The sequence below is a fragment of the Odontesthes bonariensis genome, chromosome 24 (assembly GCF_027942865.1).
Source record: "Odontesthes bonariensis isolate fOdoBon6 chromosome 24, fOdoBon6.hap1, whole genome shotgun sequence".
NCBI classification, from domain to species: domain Eukaryota; kingdom Metazoa; phylum Chordata; class Actinopteri; order Atheriniformes; family Atherinopsidae; genus Odontesthes; species Odontesthes bonariensis.
Genome location: NC_134529.1, coordinates 4,093,094 through 4,114,396, shown reverse-complemented (window position 1 = coordinate 4,114,396; position 21,303 = coordinate 4,093,094). Strand labels below are relative to the sequence as shown.

Sequence of the window (21,303 nt, the reverse complement as noted above, 5' to 3'; positions counted from 1 at the left end):
ACTGGAAGACTAAATACTGTGGGGAGAGTGATTAGTGAGTGGGTACAGCTGAGGATGATTGATACAGGTTAAGGGAGTGGAGCTGATGACCGGCAGGAGGGAACTGAGGAAAGGCAAGGAAATGGGAAGGCTAGACAAATAGGAAAACTAAACAGACAAACCAGAAAAATACAAGGTCAATGGGAATTGTAACCAGCGGCTGACTTATGCCTTTGCGTGTCAGGCTCTTGGAAGAGAGCGTGTGTTCCGAGACAAAGGTAGATATCCTTGCGGACACAGACGAACGGCTGACATCATGATTTAGATTGCCAAGAACTGTGCTGCTGCAAACATGCAGCTTGCTCGAGCCCCAACTCCAGAGAGAAACACGCCGACCAAACCCAATTCCACCACACGTCCAGGTCCTCACCACCCTTGGATTTTTGGGAGATTGGAGACAGATCGGGTGTCTCCCAGTCCTCTGTTTGTCATGCTCACTGAGCTGAAGGCCAGGTGTGTGTGTCTCGATACACACACTCTGCTTTTTGCACAGTATGAGGGTCTCCCACTACCTGAACCAGCCCAGGCAGACAACATGCCAGAAGACCCCCCTCATGGACCGCCCCATCAAAGAGCCTTCATGATGAGGCAACAACTGATTGCACGGCTTTAGTTGTAGCCATCGAACACCTGGCCATGGTGAAACAATTTTTTAAGCCATTTTCATATCAAACAATTTCTTCAGGGCTCTCAAGTCTCATGCATTGAGCGTGACAGTCACGCTTTTCGGTCTTTTGTCACGCACTCCCGCCACACAATGTATTTCTCACACTGAAAAAAAAGTGATGAGATAAATTTCTCAGGCGCGCCGCTATCGCTGGCAGGAAACAAGCATGTCTCCCATGAGTCTGAGCAGAGCGGTTAATAATAACAACAACATTCATAATAATATTATTCCCTTTAGCACGTCCCGTAATTCCACTGCTAAAAAATGACAGATTTTCTGAAAGCAGAACTTCAATCTCAGAGCACGTAAAGTTGTTCTTTTTGTGCCTTGATGCCATTCTCATGACTCAACACTCAACACTTCCTGGCACAGGAGAGAGGAAGCGTAGCCTTATATGGTATTATTTTGGGCGTGGAGTATGAAAATTTACTATCCTCGTGCACGTGAACTTAAATACGCACGAATGCTTTGAATGCTTCAAAGTTTAGAAAAGTAATTCGAAAATGCTCTTGAATGAGGCCCAATAACTTTACCCTCGGCTCGTATCTCCTTTGCTGCTGTTCTAATCACCCTGAATTGTCAGGTGCATCTGAGTCTTGTTTACTGTACATTCTGGATTTTCTGTTGCCTGGGCTCCTAGCAGGCCCAAAATGAATACACTCCACTTTAAACACATGCTTGCTGAAATACAGTTTTAAGATTCGGTTGAAAGTGAATCTAGATAACAGTCATTTCAGTCTTAATTAGGCATCTGTTTTTTTTTTTATCTGGGGGGAATGAGGGTAGAATGTCAACTTCGATTTATTGGTCCAGATAAGATAGGGAATTGATTAGTCTCCCATTTCTCCAAGAATGGTTCTTTGTTTATTCAGAAGTTTGTTCTCTCAATTTTATGGCAGATGTCTGTCTCTAAACCCACTCCCAAATGCTTTCACAGGTCGAAAAATGTCGTAAATTAGGCGATCTCTGTTTTATCAGAATCTCTGCTTCTGCTGCTAAAGACTTCACAGGGTTGTGGACAATCTTCACCAGCTTTGAGACGACTATACTATTTGGTACAGCCCCCTTTGTACACTGGACTTCCCCTGTGGGTCAGTGAGTTCAACAGAAACCTGCTATCTACTTATTTTTATTCTCAATGATCTTTTTACATTGAGACAAATGTATCCATGTGTTTCTTTCAGCTATTTTAACGGCTGTGGGAGTGGTGAGCAAAATCTGGTATGGACCTTCCCACTTGGGCGATTGCCAATGTTTCTTCTTTATACTCCTTATGAAATCTCCTGGTTCAACCAGCTGTGCTTCCTGCTGGGAGACAGAGGAACTCTGATCAGTTTTTTATTTTTATTTCTAGCGTTGGTCTCATATAATCAGCTAGATTACTCTCGTCATTTAATTCCCATGTATTTTGAAAATGAGGAATTCTATATGGCCTGCCAAACAGAGTTTCATAAGGTGTCAGTCTTGAGGAGCTAGTTATGTTTATATACATTTTCACCAGGTCCAAACACTGATAATGGTCTTCCTGTTTCCTCCATACATTTCTTTAGTCTGTTTTTAATTGTTCATTTCATCCTTTCTAATAATACCACACTTTGTGGATGGTACGCGCAGTGGTGTTTTAGGTCCTATTCACAATCTTGTTCACAAAATGAGTTCCATTATCACTGTATATTCTTTCAGGAATTCCATACCTAGGAATTATGTCCCTGCAAAGTGCTTTTGCCACTGTTAGTGCATCTGGATTCTTCGTTGGAAAGAGTTCTATCCATTTTGAAAATGCATCTATGATGACTAAACAAAACCTTTTTCCCTCCCTTCTGTTTAGTTCAATAAAATCCATATGATTTACTTGGAAGAGGAATTTAGGTTCTGGAAAGCGCCCTTGGCGTGGCCTTATATTACCCTGAAGATAATGCTTCGCGCATGTCAAACACGCTCTACAAAAAGTTTTTGAATAAGTATTAAATCCATAGGTAGTATAATGTTGATGTACCTGTCCTACCATCCCTCCTTTTGAGACATGCCTTACGCCATGGCTCAATATTGCAGCCCATCTGTATAGATTTTTTGGTAGGATAGGTTTATTTTCGGGTCATACATAGATGTCATTTTTCAGTGTAGCTCCCTTTTTTATCCAGCCATCTATTTCTGACTGTGGGCTTTTGCTGTTGCATATCTTTCAAAACTTCTGCTTGGAGTGGTACTCCTGGAGTTACATTAATTATTTCAATGTTCCCTGCTGCTGCTGCTTTAGCCGTTTCATCAGCGAATGCATTTCCTTTTGAGACAAAATCTGTGCTAGATGTATGCGCAGTGCATTTGCATATTGCTATTTTTTGTGGTAACATTACAGCTTCAATAGGTTGGTTAATAGTTCTGCATGTGTCACAGGTTTTCTGCTATGTTAACACTGAGGTCATGAAATGACCCTTGCAGTCTACCATTTGAACAAAAGGTCTGATGTAGGCTCTCACAACATCCCTGTGACAATCTGGTATATGTGTATATTTTCCCAATACTGACTGTTCTCATCTACTGGCACTGACTGATATCCACCACTGTGAACACTGTTGCATCTGCTCTGAGTGAATTCAGCAAAGTGTGAGGATCTGGAACACAGGGAGCTCTTTGCATCACAGCATGATTTACAGCCTGTAGGTCCTGCACATCCTCCACCCTGTGGATGGGGCCTGCTTTTTTACTGGGAATATTGGTGTATTACACGGTGAATCATTACACGGAACTATGACACCTGCTTTTATTAAATCTTCAAAACCTGGTTTTATCACTTTCCTCACTTGAAGCTCAAAACCGAAGTGTTTTGTGCTTTTTCCTGCTTGAAGCCTAAATAAACAAAGCAGCGGGGGTTTTTGATAACTGTTTATTAAAACGATATGACCAACAATATGACCATTGGTTGCTGACCAACTCTGATGAGGTAAACTTAAATTTACAAAATATTAACAAAAAATTGACAAGCTTAACGCTGGTTTTCCTGGTAAGAAAAGCTAAACTACGGTAAAAACGTGCAAGGTAAAAAGACATGGATGAGATGAGGAATGAAAACACAAAAACGTATAACTTTCTACTACTTCATTCTGTTTCATTCTTTTCTTGGAACTTCTTCTTCCTCCTCATCTTTCTATCTGTCTTAGTTATAAAAACTGAATCTAACTTTGGATCGCGGGATCCGGGGTTTGACTTGCGGAGGCGGGGCATCACGTAGGCTTACGCTACTCTTTCAGCCAATGATATGCCTGAAACTGTTGTGACGTCTGCCTGGGCGTGTTTGTAAGACGATCTAATTCTAACGTTTCTAATGAAACTCGATTTCTCCATTCCTCCTCATAAAACATTTCTCTCGATAATTCTGAAAACACCACAATTTGTTAAGATATGAAGGTTAAAGATATAACATAGACTTATGATATAAAGACAACAAATAACAACAGAACATAGGAAAAGATTATGAGTCTCAAAATTCAGATGGATATCTGTAAAGTTATGGTATATGAATAACGAACCAAACAATGTTATTTTCCTGTGTTAACCATGAAATACAAAAAAACACGACAGGAAACATCGGTTAACAGTTGCATTACTTGATATAAATGTCCAGTTTACTGACTTGATTTAGATTTAATTATTCAATACTACAGACCACTAGAGGGCAATGTGATTCCATAGGCAGGTTAGTCATTTTCCAGAATAATTATTATTTCTTTGTTATTCTTCCAGGTACGATCGTGTAAAAGGTCTTAAAATGCAGGTCGTGATTTCACTGAGAACCTCAAAAAACTTGTACAAAGATAGGAAACACATTTAATACAGTTTTAAGATTCGCCTGAAAGTGAATCTGAGTAAAGTAATTGTTAGAGTTCAATGAGGTGTCCGACTCTCATCTGGCTGATGAGGGTAGATATCACCTTTGATTTACTTTGTCCAGATAAGGTAGGGAGTGGGCTAGTCTGGGTTTTCTCCAATGTTCTCCTAAGAGGGTCCTTTGTTTGTTCAGCTTACTTAGCACTTAGTTATTAATGTTTTCCCATAGGTTTATGGACGCGGGTCTATGGAAAGAGGAACTCCTAAATACTTTCATAGGCCAAAGGTTGTTGTAAATTAGACGATCTCAGTCTCTTCCTTTGTGTAGAAGTCCCCATCTGATACCTACATAGAAAACATCCCCAACAGGATTGTTGGAGCCTTCCAAAGGTTTAAGTTTGTCTTAAATTCCACACTTGAGTTCACTACATTATGCTCAGCTGCTCCTTTCTGTAAACGGTGAACTCTTTCTGAGCCGGTGTGGTCAGGTTATTGGACTTAAAGCTATAGACTCTGAAAAAGCTTCAGTGGACAAGGACTGAAAACAAGGAGTATACAAGGCTGACTGTGTGATCTTTGTAGTACATACGTTTGCTTGGGTATACTTCAGGAGCGTAAACTTTGATTACTGCTTAACAATGACTATTTGAAGTAAATGAGTAAAACTTTTCAAGGGATTTTGAGTCAAAACTCTGAGATATCTTGGTTTCCTGGGTGAACTGTCACTGAAAGAGCTGCATTCACTCAGCAGTCTGAGGACAGTCTTTCTTACATCTTACAAAGAGACACGGAGGAGTTGAATCCCAATCCAAAGCAGAGGTGAAGGGGTTCAGTGAATGTGTCCCGGTAGGTGTAGAGTGGGAGAAGCTGGCCATGAGAGACTTGGTAGAAGGAAATGATGCCAGCAGGAAAGTCCACATAGACTGCGACTCTGTCAGACATAGATGATGCAGAGAATGGAAGCTGTACCAATTGAATCTGGTTCCAGACAAAGTAGCCCCTTTTACAGCACTGCAGACTCCAGGACTGAGTATCTGTTTGAAAGTAATTGCGTTGTCCCAAGAACTGAGGATGTCTCACTGTTTTAGTCCACTCTTTTCTTCTTCTCCACTCTCTACTTGCATAACTCAGTGTTATGAGCACATCTCCCTTCCACTCAACCTCCCAGTAACAGTGAGCAGGGAGAGGATCTGTGCACAGAACCTGACTGTAATCAGATGATACTGACATTCTCATTTTCTGTGTCGGGCCCAGGGATCTCACTTTAGTGTTGTCATCAGACAGCCGGAGGTCGCGGTATGCTGTATGAGGGTCCAGATGGAGCTCACAAGCATCTGATTAAGAAAATATGGCAAAACAGAAGAGGCTTCATTTAGTTATAATGTTATATGTATTAGTTAATAAAGACATTTTCTGTTATTAAATGTAACTATAATATATTTTTTAGGTGTTTCTTTCTAAATATTACTAAACACACTTACACTTTTTTGGGCCAGGTTTCAGTCTGTGCTCTCCATCAGGATCGGTCCTGTACGAATAAAACACAAGACCATATTTACCTTTATTTCTCGTAACTTATTTACATTCGAGAAGTGCAGCTTGATTGGAAACAAGGTTAAGAACTTCTGCATCTTTTAATCAACCATCAACTACAGCGGCTTAATATGAACTTATCTGTCCCAGCCTGTCAGTATGTGAGTCTGACTAACCTGAGTTTGTGCAGTTTACAGGACGGATCGTCTATCCTAGCTGACAGCAGCTTCACCCCCGAGTCACTGAGATGATTGTAGCTCAGGTCCAGTTCTCTCAGGTGGAAGGGGTTAGATGTCAGAGCGGAAGCCAGAGAAGCACAGCCAACCTGTGTGACCTGACAGCCTGATAAACTACAAACAAACACACACATACATACTTTACCACGTTCTACTGTGAAATAAATATTAGTTTTTGAGATTTGCAAATCATTACATTCTTTTTTCACTTACATTTCACAAAGTGTCACAACATTTTTGCAGTCAAGTTTGTAGTTAGACTTTAATTTCATTGCAGACGGTATGATTGAATCCCAATCCAAAGCAGGGGTTCAGGGAATGTGTTGTGGTACCTTCATACACCTTCAAACTTCATACTCAGACAGTATGAAGTTTGTTGGTTTCATTCCAGGTGTGAAGTTAGACAAATGTCGCAGAACAGTTCAAATTTAGAGTGCTGTGATCTGTGACTTAGCTACCACGTGTACCTTTGTCAGTTCTCAGTTACACTTATTCATCCATTTTCTGTACCGGCTTAATCCAACTCAGGGTCATGGGGGGGCTGGAGCCTATTCCACCCGTCATTTGGCCAGAGGAGGGGTACACCCTGGATACTCACTCCTTGGGTCAATTTAGAATCCCCGATTAACCTGACCTGCATGTTTTTGAGTGGTGGGAGAAAGCTGGAGAGAACCCACACATACACAGGAAGAACATGCAAACTCCACAGAAAGCTGTGTAGAGTTAGCATGGAGCTTGAATATTTAGAATCAGGAACCCTCTTGCTGTGAGGCGACGGTGCTAACATCTACACCACCGAGCAGCCCTCAGTTATTAGGGTCTCTCAATTGAGTAAATAATTGGAAATGAGCTTGTTCTTTTTCAAAAGCTGCTAAAATCACTTTCATCAGATAAAACTTTTAATGTGTTCTCTTTAACCCTCTGAGGTCTATGATCACACTGGCGTGATCAGATCCCATGACGTCAGAGGGTTAAACCTCTAATTCCTCACCTGAGATTTTCCAGAGCACAGTTCAGACTCTGCAGGCCTGAAGACAGCAGCTTCACTCCTGAGTCCTGCAGGTCATTATAACTCAGGTCCAGCTCTCTAAGACAAGAAGACTGGGAGCTGAGAACCGAGGCCAGGGCTTCACAGCTTCTCTCTGACAGCTTACAATCACTCAGCCTATAGACAATAAAACATCTTCTAATCAGACCATGTTTACAATTTTGTAAAACTTTATTCAAGCTGGAAATAAGAATCTTGAGATTTAAAATCTCTTTTTCCAAGAGTGTCCAGAAAAATAAGTTTTGCATTGCATAAGGTGTGCTGAGTAGTACTAACAGCTTGCTGTAGCTGACATAGAGCCTGATTAGATGTGGATGCATCACAGTTCATCAAAGTATCCTCAGCAGAAAAGATGATTTTGGTATTTGACATTTATCAACCATGACTGTTAATATGGAAAAGGAGTGGCCCCACGATCAGCCCCTGGGGAACACCTTTGGATACACTAAAGTAGTTAGACACGAGTTGCCCAACTGAGTCCAGCTGAGTGTGTACATGCAGGAGTGATGGGATTCACAACCACATTATCTGGGTGATGTCGTCCAGTTGGGAGAAGTTCAATTTTATACAACTTTGGTTGGACTCACATGTTTATATGCACTTTAAAAGTTTGGTTTTGGTCAGACGAACACTATTTTTGTCATGTACACAGGTTTACAGGAGTCTGCCAGATAGTTCATTCTGAAACAAACAACATGTTAAAACCATCCAACACGTAATGTAAAACATGTAAAACATAAGCATAAAGAAACATAAAAAAAGAAGCATCGCTACCAAAGTGTTAATTCCTCACCAGAGATTTTCCAGAGCACAGTTCAGACTCTGCAGTCCTGAAGACAGCAGCTTCCCTCCTGAGTCCAGCAGGTCATTATTACTCAGGTTCAGTTCTCTAAGACAAGAAGACTGGGAGCTGAGAACCGAGGCCAGGGCTTCACAGCTTCTCTCTGACAGCTTACAACCACTCAGCCTATAGACAATAAAACATCTTCTCATCAGACCATGTTTACAGATTTGTAAAACTTTATTCAAACTGGAAATAAAAATCTTGAGATTTAAAATCTCTTTTTCCAAGAGTGTCCAGAAAAATAAGTTTTGCATTGCATACGGTGTACAACTTGCTGTAGCTGACATCGCAGTTCATCAAAGTATCCTTCAGTAGAAAAGATGATTTTGGTATTTGACATTTATCAACCATGACTGTTAATATGTAAAAGGAAAAGGAGTGGCCCCACGATCAGCCCCTGGGGAACACCTTTGGAAACACTAAAGTAGTTGGACACGAGTTGCCCAACTGAGTCCAGCTGAGTGTGTACATGCAGGAGTGATGGGATTCACAACCACATTATCTGGGTGAATTAGTCCAGTTGGGAGAAGTTCAATTTTATACAACTTCGGTTGGACTCACATGTTTATATGCACTTCAAAAGTTTGGTTTTGGTCAGACGAACACTATTTTTGTCATGTACACAGGTTTACAAGAGTCTGCCAGATAGTTAATTCTGAAACAAACAACATGTTAAAACCAACCAACACGTAATGTAAAACATGTAAAACATAAGCATAAAGAAATAAAAAGCATTGCTGACAAACTGTTAATTCCTCACCAGAGAGTTTCCAGAGCACAGTTCAGACTCTGCAGTCCTGAAGACAGCAGCTTCCCTCCTGAGTCCTGCAGGTCATTATAACTCAGGTCCAGCTCTCTAAGACAAGAAGACTGGGAGCTGAGAACCGAGGCCAGGGCTTCACAGCTTCTCTCTGACAGGTCACAACCACTCAGCCTTTAAAGAAGTGAGGACAATAAAACATTTTCATTATGTGGAATGTAACTTTTTGCCTGTGGATTCTGGTGTGTATTTGCTTGCCAAATGTTTGACTGACAGTGAATGTGATTGTGAACTCTTCTTAACCCTTTGTGCGGTCTTAACATTGTGTTTACTCTCCTTGTCCTACGGGTCAAAAATGACCCGCCCTACCAAAGCCCCAAAATAAAGCAACTTAATTGAATTTTAAATCCAAAATCAAATTTGGTGAACGTAATAATCATTTCAAATGACTGATATAATCGGTGTGGCTCAAGACTTTTGTACAGTACTGTATCAGTGTTCAGTAAACTTTTTAACTTACAGAGAGGTTTTGGAGGTTTTCACAAGCGGCAGCATCCTAAGAAGCATTTCTTCAGAGGCAGCATAGTCCTTCAGGACAAACACATCCAGATTTTCTCCAGATGACAGTAACATAAAGACCAGAGCTGACCACTGGGCAGGGGAGAGATTCTGTTCTGTGAGTCTTCCTGAATTTAAGTACAGCCGGATGTCCTCGATGAGAGAGTGATCCTTTAGCTCGTTCAGACAGTGGAACAAGTTCATGCTACTCTCTGGAGGAAGATCTTCACTGATCTTTCCCTTGATGTACTTCACCGTTTCATGATTGGTTCCAGACCAGTTTCTCTTCTTTTTTTTCACTGTCACCAGGTGGTGTAGAGGACTCTCAGTGGATTGGTGTGAAAGCCCCAGGAGAAAGCGCAGGAACATGTCCAGGTGTCCATTTGGACTCTGTAAAGCCCTGTTCACAGCACTTTGGTGTAGATGCACCAAGTCTTTGTTTAGTCTGGGAAATGAGAGGAGTTTCTGTGGCTCTGCCAGCAGATTAACACCAGAGTTGATGAAGGTCAGATGGACATGAAGAGCAGCCAGAAACTCCTGAACACTCAGATGGATGAAGCAGAACACCTTCTCCTGGTACAGCCCACTCTCCTCTTTAAAGATCTGTGTGAACACTCCTGAGTACACTGAGGCTGCTGTGATATCGATGCCACACTCTGTCAGGTCGGATTCATAGAAGATCAGGTTTCCTTTCTGCAGCTGCTCAAAAGCCAGTTTTCCCAGAGACTCAATCATCTTCCTGCTCTCTGGACTCCAGTGTGGATCTGTCTCAGCTCCTCCATCATACTTGAGTTTCTTCACTTTTGTCTGAACCACCACAAAGTGGATGTACATGTCAGTCAGGGTCTTGGGAACTTCCCCTCCCCCTGTGGATTTCAACACATCCTCCAGAACTGTAGCAGTGATCCAGCAGAAGACTGGGATGTGGCACATGATGTGGAGGCTCCTTGTTGTCTTGACGTGGGAGATGATCTTTCTGGCCTGCTTCTTATTTCTGAATCTCTTCCTGAAGTACTCCTCCTTCTGTGGGTCAGCAAATCCTCTGACCTCCGTCACCATGCCGACACACTCATTAGGGATCTGATTGGCTGCTGCAGGTCGTGTGGTTATCCAGAGGCGAGCAGAGGGAAGCAGCTTCCCCCTGATGAGGTTTGTCAGCAGCACATCCACTGAGGTGGGCTCTGTAGCATCAGTCAGGGGCTCATTGTTGTGGAAGTCCAGAGGAAGTCGACACTCATCCAGGCCGTCAAAGATGAACACAACCTGGAACTCCTCAAAAATAAAGGTTCCTGCTCGTTTGGTTTCATTAAAGAAGTGATGAACAAGCTCCATCAAGCTGAATTTTTTCTCTTTCAGCACATTTAACTCTCTGAAAGTGAATGGGAACATGAACTGGATGCCCTGGTTGGTTTTGCCTTCAGCCCAGTCCATAGTGAACTTCTGTGTTAGGACCGTTTTCCCAATGCCAGCCACCCCTGTTGTTAGCACAGTTCTGACTGGTTGATCTCTGTGGGCTGCTGGTTTAAAGATGCTCTCACACTTGATAGTTTTTTCCAGCCCAGCTGGCTTCCTGGATGCTGTTTCAATCTGTCTGACCTCGTGTTCATCATTGACCGCTCCAGTCCCTCCCTCCGTGATGTAGAGCTCTGTGAATATCTGATTCAGAAATGATGGGTTTCCTGCTTTAGGAATCCCTTCAAACACACGCCGGAACTTCTTCTTGAGATTTGATTTAAGTTTATGCTGGCACAATCCAGAGTAAGTTCCTGGATAAACAAATGACAGATTAAATCAAATGTAGATGCAACAGTAAATGCTGGAAGCAATAAAAGTTTACCGTTTCCCCCTTTGTTAAATTCTATGTATTCAGATTATCTGTGTAAAGCTCATAAGAAGTCATAGTGTTGATACATACTATATATGTTATATTCAAGTGTTTAAAAGCCTCTTACTGCTCTTCAGTTCATCAGCCAGCTTCTCTTGCTTTATTCTTCTCAGGTGGTGCAGGGTAATCTTCAGCAATGCCTGTCTGAGGCTCCACTTCTCCTCCCTCTTTCCATCATCAACCTCCTCATCCTCCCACTGGCTCTTCGTGGATTCTTGGTCAGAACTCAAACAACTCTGGAACATCTTGAGCTCAGCCTTCACTGAAGTGAAAATGTTCTCCTCCAGCAGCTGTAATGAAACAAAACAGCTTCTAAACATCCCGTCTGTGTACTGTAGCTTTTCCTTTAAACCTAAAGCATAATGAGTGGAGCATAAAGGCCGATGAAGGTAACACCCACATTCTGTCTATTATAACTTAACTGAGTCTGGCTCTGTGTGTGTTAATAAATGGTGTGAGACTCTGATAAATATTAGTTAAATAGCTCCACGCTCACAGCCAGTGTGTGTCGTCTCATAGGACCAGGATGATAGTTAATTATCGGGTTTGTGACTTTTCATTTTGTAGCTGAGTTTTAACGTTTACTCACCATAAAGACAGAGTCCAAGTCTCTGTGCTGCTCCTGAGAAGACCCATCCCTGGCAACTTCCTGAAGTCTATGGAGAAACCAGGAGAGTTAATGTTAATTTCACAATCTTTATTTATTTTTCAGAACGGGGGTGTCAAACTCAAATACACAGCGGGCGAAAATTAGAAACTTGGACAGAGTTGCAGGCCAGCGACTGCAACTGAGGAATTTTTTCGATGAACGATGAACCTTTTCATATGCCATCCATCCATCATCTTCCACTTCTTCAGGGATCGGGTCGCGGGGGCAACAGCTTGAGCAGAGAAACTCAGACGTCCCTGTCCCCGGTCACTTCCTCCAGCTCTTCTGGGGGGACCCCGAGGCGTTCCCAGGCCAGTCGAGAGACATAGTCTCTCCAACGTGTTCCCCGGGGTCTCCTCCCAGGGAAAGGTCCCAGTACCAGGACGCATCCGAACCAGATGCCCGAGCCACCTCATCTGACTCCTCTCGATGAGGAGAAGCGGTTCTATTCCGAGCCCCTCCCGGATGACCGAGCTTCTCACCCTATCTCTAAGGGAGAGCCCAGACACCCTGCAGAGGAAGCCCATTTTGGCCGCTTGTATTCGCAATCTTGTTCTTTCGGTCACTACCCACAGCTCGTGACCATAGGTGAGGGTAGGAACATAGATTGACCGGTAAATCAAGAGCTTGGCCTTCTGGCTCAGCTCCTTCTTCACCACGACGGGCCGGTGCAGAGCCCGCATCACTTCAGACGCCGCACCGATCCGCCTGTCAATCTCCTGCTCCATTCATCCCTCACTCGTGAACAAGACCCCGAGATACTTGAACTCCTCCACTTGGGGAAGGATCTCATTCCCGACCCGGAGAGGGCATTCCACCCTTTTCGGGCTGAGGACCATGGTCTCAGATTTGGTGGTACTGGTTCTCATTCCAGCCGCTTCACACTCGGCTGCGAACCGCTCCAGTGAGAGCTGAAGGTCATGGCCCGACGACGCTAACAGAACCGCATCGTCCGCAAAAAGTAGAGACCCAATATAGAGGTCGTCAAAACGGACTCCCTCAATGCCCTGGCTACACCTGGAAATTCTGTCCATAAAAATTATGAACAGAATCGGTGAGAAAGCACAACCCTCACCGGAAACACGTCCGACAATGCAGATCGCCCCTTCCGCACTCCATACTCCAGAAGCACCCCCCACAGGAATCCCCCCAAGGGACACGGTTGAACGCCTTCTCTGAGTACACAAAAGATCCTGAGCGGACAGGTAGACAGCAGGACCCTGATGAGGGGTTAGAGCTGGTCCACTGTTCCATGGCCAGGACAAAAACCACACTGCACCTCCTGAATCCGAGATTCGACTATGCAACAGATCATCCTCTCCAGTACCCCCGGATAGACCTGACCAGGGAGCATGAGGAGTGTGATCCCCCTATAGTTGGAACACACCCTCGGGTCCCCCTTTTTAAAGAGGGGGACCACCAACCCGATATGCTAGTCCAGAGGCACTGTCCCCGATGTCCATGCGATACTGCAGAGGCGTGTCAACCAAGACAGCCCTACAACATCCAGAGCCATGAGAAACTCCATACGGACCTCATCCACCTTGCCACCAAGGAGCTTTTTAACCACCACGGCAAACTCAGCCTCAGAAATGGGAGGCCCCACATCCGAGCTCCCCGACTCTGCTTGGCATGTCAGTACCCATCAGCTGCTTCCAGAGTCCCACTGGCCAAAAAGGCCCGATAGGACTCCTTCTTCAACTTGACGGCTTACCTCACCACTGGGGTCCACCAGCGGGTTCGGGGGTTGTCGCCATAACAGGCACTGACCACCTTACGGCCACAGCTCTGGTAAGCCACCTCAACAATGGAGGCACGGAACATGGCCCATTCTGACTCAATGTCCCCTACCTCCCCGGGACGTTCCCAACAGACCCTCACAATACGTTTGGGCCTGCCAGGTCTGACCGGCTTCCTCCCCCACCAGCGAAGCCAACTCACCACCAGGCGGTGATCAGTTGACAGCTCCGCCCCTCTCTTCACCAGAGTGTCCAGGACATACGGCCGCAAGTCCAACGAAACAACCACAAAGTCGATTATCGAACTGCGGCCTGGGGTGTCCTGTTGCCAAGTGCACATTTGGACACCCTTATGCCTGAACATGGTGTTCATTATGGACAGTCCATGACGAGCACAGAAGTCCAATAACTAGTGATGCCCCGATCGATCGGCTGCCGATCATGATCGGCCGATAATGCCCAAAAATAGCCTGATCGGCGATCGGAAAAATATGCCGATCAAAAAACCGATCACGTGACGTAAATTACTAGCGACCACTTTCTAATGTGGTACGTAACGTGTGTACAGAACCAAACAGGCAAAACCTCTACAGTGCATCTCGACAACATGACCTCTCCTGTCTGGAATTTCTTCAAAGTGTGTCAGAAAGATGTGAAACTTACTGCGGTCACGCCATCTGCGCTTCGGAGAGGCATGGTCGCGCTAGGAGGCCTGTTTACATTGCGTCGTACGGTAAAGTGTGTGAGCGGATTTATGGTGCATTCAAGTGCACCTCGTAAACTCAGAAATCTATATCGAAGTTGATTTTTCATTTGTTGGAATACATACACCTGTCATTACTTGGTTGCTTTTTTACTACATTCTTTTTAATGATTAAAACAAAATGATAGAACAAAATTATTGAAGCATATTCAGAATCAAACCCATTTCTGCATAGTCAGATTTGAAAACTTCTACATGTCCCCTGCTAACTCTGTGGTGATTTTCAAGTCATTTCACTGCATCATTGTTTAATAATCTGATGTTGAAATCATACCCAATGGATGATGTATATGGGCAGATTAAAATATTAAAGCAATACTATGTAACATTTCTACCTTAAAATGACAGCTTGAAAAAAATTGTGCGGCTAGAATGAGTTTTAATATTACAATCGGCCTGTCTCCTGTGCCCTTCGGGGGTCTGAGATGGAAAAACTGAGCTATGTAACTTTGCTGGACCGGCCCGGGAGCTGAGCAGAAGTACTTCCACTTGCTTTCTGGCACACCTACCGCAAAAACAAATTGACCCCTCTCACGCTCCCAGGTACATTTGATTACTCTAACCTTCTTTGTCGACATAGCTTGCACCTTCTGACTCCTCGCCGGTTCGTCAACAAACGTGAAACGTGAAAGCGAAAGGGTGTTGTATTTACAACAGTGTAACCGTACATTACCTCCAAGCCTGTAGGGGGAGCTCCATAATGGGAGCATGAGAACTCTCCAGTGCCTCCTCCAAGGACTCCCAAAAGGGGGGATACTCTGAACTGCTGTTTGGTGCATTAGCACAAACAACAGTCAGGACCCGTCCCCCCACCCAAAGGCGAAGGGAGGCTACCCTCTCGTCCACCAGGGTAAACCCCAATGTACAGGTGCACAGCCGGGGGGGGGATAAGTATGCTCTGCGCCTCTCACCACGGGCAACTCCAGAGTGGAAGAGAGTCCAACCCCTCTCAAGGAGACTGGTTCCACGTCCCAAGAGCAAGCTTCAGTAGCCGGGGATCAGACCGCCAGGCCCCTACCGGGGGAGGCCCCGGTGATCCGTGTCTGGGCAAAGTAAGACGTTGTCCAACCTTGTTTTTCGTCATGGGGGGTCTTATGAGCTGTTCTTTGTCTGGTCCCTCATCTCGGATCGGTTTGCCTTTAGTGACCCTACCAGGGGCTTAAAGCCCCGGGTAACATAGCTCCCAGACTCATTGGGGCACGCACCCCCCCCCCCCCCCCCCCCTCCTCCCCACCACGGTAAGGTGATAGCTCATGGGTTTCATATGGTTCATCCAATTATTAGCGTTCAGCTTGTAAAACAAATTGATATTTCTGCTTTGTTTTAAGACCTGTTTATTTACTTTGACCTTTAAATTTCAATTTTATTGAATGATTTAATCATTTATAATTAGCTTATTGATATCTCTACTCTTGTTTTCCTCGCTTCACTTCGGCATCATAAGGCATTATGATAGGGAACTTTCATAATGTTCCTTTTAAGATGAGGGAACTTTCAAGACATGAATTTTGCTTCCAAATTATGCCGACTTACTCTGTTTCTGAGGGGTTTTGTCCTTTAAAATTAGGTGGATTGTACATGGACCCATCACTCCTCATGGACACACAGCTGGGTACAGGATGGTCTGGCCTCTGCTTCTCTGGGCTTCAACACAACACACACAGAGCATGAATTTTATGCTGATGATAGAGTTAACTGAATAAAGATGTGGTGGTGTCTAATGACAGTTAAATCATCAGCTTCACAATAGTTCTAACTAAAGTCCACCAGTATGTTTACATCCCAACAAGAGGAAGAAATACTTTGGGTGTTCCTGGCAGCTATAAATCCCTCTCACATTCCCACTTTGGTCTGTCCGACCATTTTCCTGCTTTTACATCCAACTTCCTGTCTGTTTAGGTTTAAATAGTATATTTTTCTATAATACGACTTACTCTGTTTCTGAGGGGTTTTGTCCTTTAAAATCAGGTGGTTTGAACATGGACCCATCACTCCTCATGGACACACAGCTGGGTACAGGATGGTCTGGCCTCTGCTTCTCTGGGCTTCAACACAACACACACAGATCATGAATTTTATGGTGATGATAGAGTTAACTGAATAAAGTGGTGGTGGTGTCTAATAACAGTTAAATCATCAGCTTCACAGTTGTTCTAACTAAAGTCCACCAGTATGTTTATATCCCAACAAGAGGAAGAAATACTTTGTCTATAAATCCCTCTCACATTCCCACTTTGGTCTGTCTGACCATTTTCCTGCTTTTATATCCTCATCTTCCTGTATGTTTATGTTTTAAATACCTCCTCATGTTGACTAGGGGTTCAAACATGGACCCATCACTCCTCATGGACACACAGCTGGGTACAGAAGAGTCTGGCCTCTGCTTCTCTGGGCTTCAACACATGCAGAGCATTCATTGTTATGATGATAACGTGATCTGAGTTAAATGAAGATCAGTCTTGGACTGAGATAAAAATCCTTACCTCTGAACTTTGTTCTTTCTTTCATGTTTCCCACTCAGAGTCGTATCAGAGGGAGGGAGTCCTCCTTCTGTTTCCTCAAACCGATTCATAACAAAACTGGTAACAAAAGAAAGTAAAATAAGTTGTTAAATACCAGGAAATAAAAATCCAATCAGAAACATAAAATTGGAACTTAAACAAACAATAACCTAACTATAAAAAATGATGTCCTCCAGCCTGGAAGACTACTAAGGTCAAATAAAACCCAAAATCAATCAGAAATATTTTATTTTATCCCTGGAAATAAAACGTATTTAATCTCGAAGAAAGAAAGTCAGAAGTCTGCAAAACAACACGTGAATATAAGTTATCCCCATTCTTCTGCGCCGCATGAAGCTGTAACAACTCAGTTTTACTGGTTATCTCTGTCACGCCCAGGGACTCGTTTTTAGTTTTCATGTTTTAGGTTATGCTTTTGTTTTCAGTCCATGTTTAGTTTTTAGTCATGCCTTAGTTTCCCTGCACTCTGTTCATTAGGTTCACTCAATTCACCTGCGTTATTCCCCACCAGCTGCACCTAGTCACTAATCACTGTCCCTATTTAGTTCCCTGCCTCCCGTGTCAGTTTGCCGGATCTTTGTTGTTGTCATGTTTGCCATCCATGCACGATTCCTGCTCACTCCATGTTCCTAGATTGCACGAAGCTAAGTATTTATTTATTCCATGCCATGTCCTTTTGTTTGTTTTGTGTATAGCTACGTTTTTCTCCAGCTCAGCCGCGTTTTATGTTGATTATGTTTGTTTAATAAACCAAGCCTTTGCTTATTGAAAGTCCGCATCCGTGTCCTCCATCCTCACACAAACCTGACAATCTCCACATCGCGCAGTTACAAAGTAGTTCCTCATTATTTAAAAAAGAAAATAAAAAGACGTTTGAAAGTTTGTTTTGTGTCTACCGTTTTCTCCTGTAACAGAGGTTAATGGCCATCTGGGTCATGTAACTGGGTATTCAGTAATTCACTTATTACACTTCACAATATTAATAGAATGTTATTAGAATATATAACATTAGACTTGTAAACACACAGATATAAAAGAATTGAGTAAATCAATATGTAAATGGGTCCAACAGTCCAGGGGGCTACATTTTCAATGATAAATAATGGTATAGAAGCAAAGAACAGGTTGGAGCGTAGAAGCATTAAGCCATCATACATTAAGGTGTATTTACGGAGATTTATTGTTTCAAAATGAATTTGAAGTGCAAACTAAACTAACAGCTGTTGTATTTGCAAATTAAATTCAATTAAAATACTGGAGTAAAGTAATGAATGTTTAGAGTAGGCCAATAATGTTTTAACGTCAAGTCTCCATTGAGTATCTGTAGAATAACCCTATAAGTGGTCGTAACGTTTAAATATTTAACGTTTAAAAATACGTGCTTCCGGTACACTCGCTTTTATTTTGAAAGGCTTCGAATCTACTTCCGGTCCCCGCAGTGCAGGAGACCTGACAGTGCAGACTCTCTTGGATTATTTTCATGAGTTAATAAACATTGACATTCACGTGATTTTCAGTCAGATCAGAAATGTAAACACGTTGGAAACTTTCAATAAACTAAAGTTTCAACATTCCTCAAGCTATACAGATCTGACAGTAATTACTTTCTAAATAAGATGCGTTTTTCTTTTAATGTAAAAAAAAACACGACTTGCTGCTGCTATCTTTTACCTGTGCTGGATTATGGAGATCTTTTACACACCAATGCTTCCGCTAAATGTCTGTATGTGGTTGGCAGGTCCAGACATCCCAAGTCTCCCGGAAGTTCCGGGAGTCTCCCTGATATTGATAGCTAGTTAATCACGGATGCCCGCGAGTCGGATAAAATATCCCGGATTTTAGACTATTCGAGGGAGTTTTTTTTTTTTTTTTTCAATGCGAGTGAGAGCGTGCAGGCAACACAATAACTCTTGCACCATGCGCGTTTCGACTGCGCAGGCACGAGAGAGAGGCGTGTGGGGACAGGTGTGAAACCTGTGCGTATCTGTCCAAAGCGATGCTCTGTTCAACGAGCGTTCAGGGCGACTGCTGGTCAGAGGGCGCGCTGATTGGTTTAGTCAGCAAAATAAGCCAATAATGTTCAGTGTGGGAGGGCTTCGATTTACTCTCTGATAGTCACCTAAGTTACCACTCAAAACTGTGCATCCTGCCAAATGGCAGAGGGTGAATCCTCGAGTAAAAAACGAAAATGTAAGACTCATTTTACAGCTGAATATACTAAAGTATATCCATGTGTAGAGAAGGTGAAGAATGATGACACCGTGGCGAGGTGCACTGTATGCAACAGTGACTTCAGTATTGCCCACGGCGGACTTAATGACTGTAAAACATGTGGAGGTAGGTGAACGCGCCATCATCTGCATTTTATTTCTGTAGGTTAAATGCTATATATGTTATAAAATAAAGCAAAACGTATCAAATACTTATTTAAAGTATCAATACACATTTAGTTACTAAATTGTTTAGGCCTATATCTAACTAGCCAGCTACAGTATAACTAGGCCTATCTATATCCAGCCTGTCTAAGCTTTTTAAAAAATCCCCAATTTAATATGTTGATAAATAGGCAAAATTAGAGACCCCCAAAATTAAATAGGCGCGGGAGGGTGGGAGGGGGTGTTCGATAAGCATCTCCCTGAAATTAGTTTTTGGAACTTGGGATGTCTGCAGGTCTATCAGGCCTCTGAGGTTCATTAACACGCACATACAAACCGCATGAAACTCTATTTTAATTACATGTCAGGAAACCAAATGGGTCAAAGTGCCTGACTAGATCGATCCGTTTTTCCAACGTCCCACTTTCCTTTTTAAGATAACTTAGTTAACACGTTCTGGATCCTGTTTGAGAACTATTGTGAACTTAATAAGAGAGTTTTTTTCACGCATTTCAGAAACGGAAACTTACCAGCGTCCAGCTTTTGCCCCCGGAATATAAAGTGAAAGTAAGCAACAAAGCAGAATTTAAATAAAGTTATAGAGGGCAATTAAATAAAATAAAAAATCCAGCTATGCATTTTCTATACCCGCTTAATCCGTTGGTCAAATTGGGTCGTGGGGGGCCTGGAGCCAATCCCAGCGGTCAATGGGCGAGACGCGGCGCGCACCCTGGACAGGCCGCCAGTCCATCACAGGGCCACACAGAGACACACATGCACATACATGCTCATACTCACTAGGGACAATTTAGAGACACCAATTAACCTAACGTGCATGTTTTTGGACAGTGGGAGGAAGCAGGAGTACCCAGAGAGAACCCACGCACACCCGGGGAGAACATGCGCTCAGAGAGGCCCCAGCCGGGAACTGAACCTGGAACCCTCTCGCTGTGAAGCGACGGTGCCCAAGACCACCGTGCAGGGACTTCAAAAATAATTACATCATTTCAATATTAAACGATTCGTAGTTGTATAAAACTGACCTTGTGTTGGGCAAACTGCGCCACAGATGGTTGTTGTGAACCTCACTGCGAAACCGGGCGTTACCCAATCAGGAAGTAAGACAAGTTAAAGGAAAAGTCTGTAGCTTTTAAGAAGTCAAAGGTCGTTAAGTAAAGTTAAAGATCACTGCTTCTTATGTTTTTTGTGTTTTATACCTGAAAAACTTTATAAATAAAGTGTTAAAAAAAAAAAAGATCACTGCTTCTTCTGGTTTTAGGTGGAAATAATCCTGGAAGCCCTAAAAGCTGGAAAAAAAAAACATGCAAATTCTGTCAGCTGTTAATCAAAGGCTCATCAAAAGCGTTATGAGCTTAAAGGGGAAAGATTAAAAGTGGAAGAAATGTGGATCCATGACATCAAAGCAAAGCTGTGTAAAACGTAAATAAAAACTAAATGCTGAGATTCATTTTTATTCACAAGAGAACACAGAAAGCAGAAAGGTTAAAATGTGCTGAAAATACCGGCTCATCTTGAATCCGACAGCAGCAACACACTGTAGGATCTGGAACAGGTTTCCCACCGTGCAGCATCCCCTCTTCTTTTAACAGCATCTGTAAACATCTGGAACTGAGGAGACCAGCTGCTGGACCTCTGGGAGAGGAATGCTGTCCCACTCCTGTCTGATAGAGGACTCTAGCTGCTCAGCAGTCCTGGGTCTTCCACTACGAAGCCGTGCTGCTGGAACAGATGCAGGATGTGGTTCAACATCGTCCTGCTGAAATATGCAAGGCCTTCCCCGAAGAAGACGTCGCCTGGATGGGAGCAGATGTTGCTCTAAAACCTGTGTATACCCTTCAG

General features: G+C 43.3%; 1 protein-coding gene across 2 annotated transcripts; it reads right to left on the bottom strand.

The window, feature by feature from the left end:
- Positions 1–3,581: 3,581 nt before the first annotated feature.
- LOC142375475 (protein NLRC3-like) lies at positions 3,582–20,546 on the bottom strand. 2 transcript variants are annotated; one of them, XM_075459499.1, is made up of 14 exons: positions 20,487–20,546; positions 17,030–17,125; positions 16,847–16,939; positions 16,481–16,591; positions 16,080–16,190; positions 11,985–12,051; positions 11,463–11,685; positions 9,473–11,276; positions 8,953–9,126; positions 8,142–8,315; positions 7,292–7,465; positions 6,241–6,414; positions 6,013–6,059; positions 3,582–5,865 (listed from the first exon to the last, which is right to left on the bottom strand). In XM_075459499.1, the coding sequence occupies exons 2-14, from the start codon at positions 17,116–17,118 to the stop codon at positions 5,300–5,302; spliced, it is 3,807 nt and encodes a 1,268-aa protein (XP_075315614.1). In that variant the 5' UTR covers positions 17,119–17,125; positions 20,487–20,546; the 3' UTR covers positions 3,582–5,299. The 2 variants fall into 2 exon arrangements, with proteins under 2 accessions (XP_075315614.1, XP_075315615.1); XM_075459500.1 differs by lacking the exons at positions 3,582–5,865; positions 6,013–6,059; positions 6,241–6,414; ... (1 more) ...; positions 8,142–8,315; positions 8,953–9,126 and having other exon boundaries at positions 9,469–11,276.
- Positions 20,547–21,303: the final 757 nt, after the last annotated feature.

What these genes read in the sequence shown, in the direction of transcription:
- LOC142375475 (XM_075459499.1), bottom strand. Translation starts at nt 17,118, where the DNA reads ATGAATCGGTTTGAGGAAACAGAAGGAGGACTCCCTCCCTCTGATACG. An exon ending in CAAAACCCCTCAGAAACAGA is followed by an intron (nt 12,052 to 16,079) that starts GTAAGTCGGCAT and finishes GTTTCTCCATAG; the next exon opens with ACTTCAGGAAGTTGCCAGGG. An exon ending in AAAACCTCCAAAACCTCTCT is followed by an intron (nt 9,127 to 9,472) that starts GTAAGTTAAAAA and finishes ACTTCTTTAAAG; the next exon opens with GCTGAGTGGTTGTGACCTGT.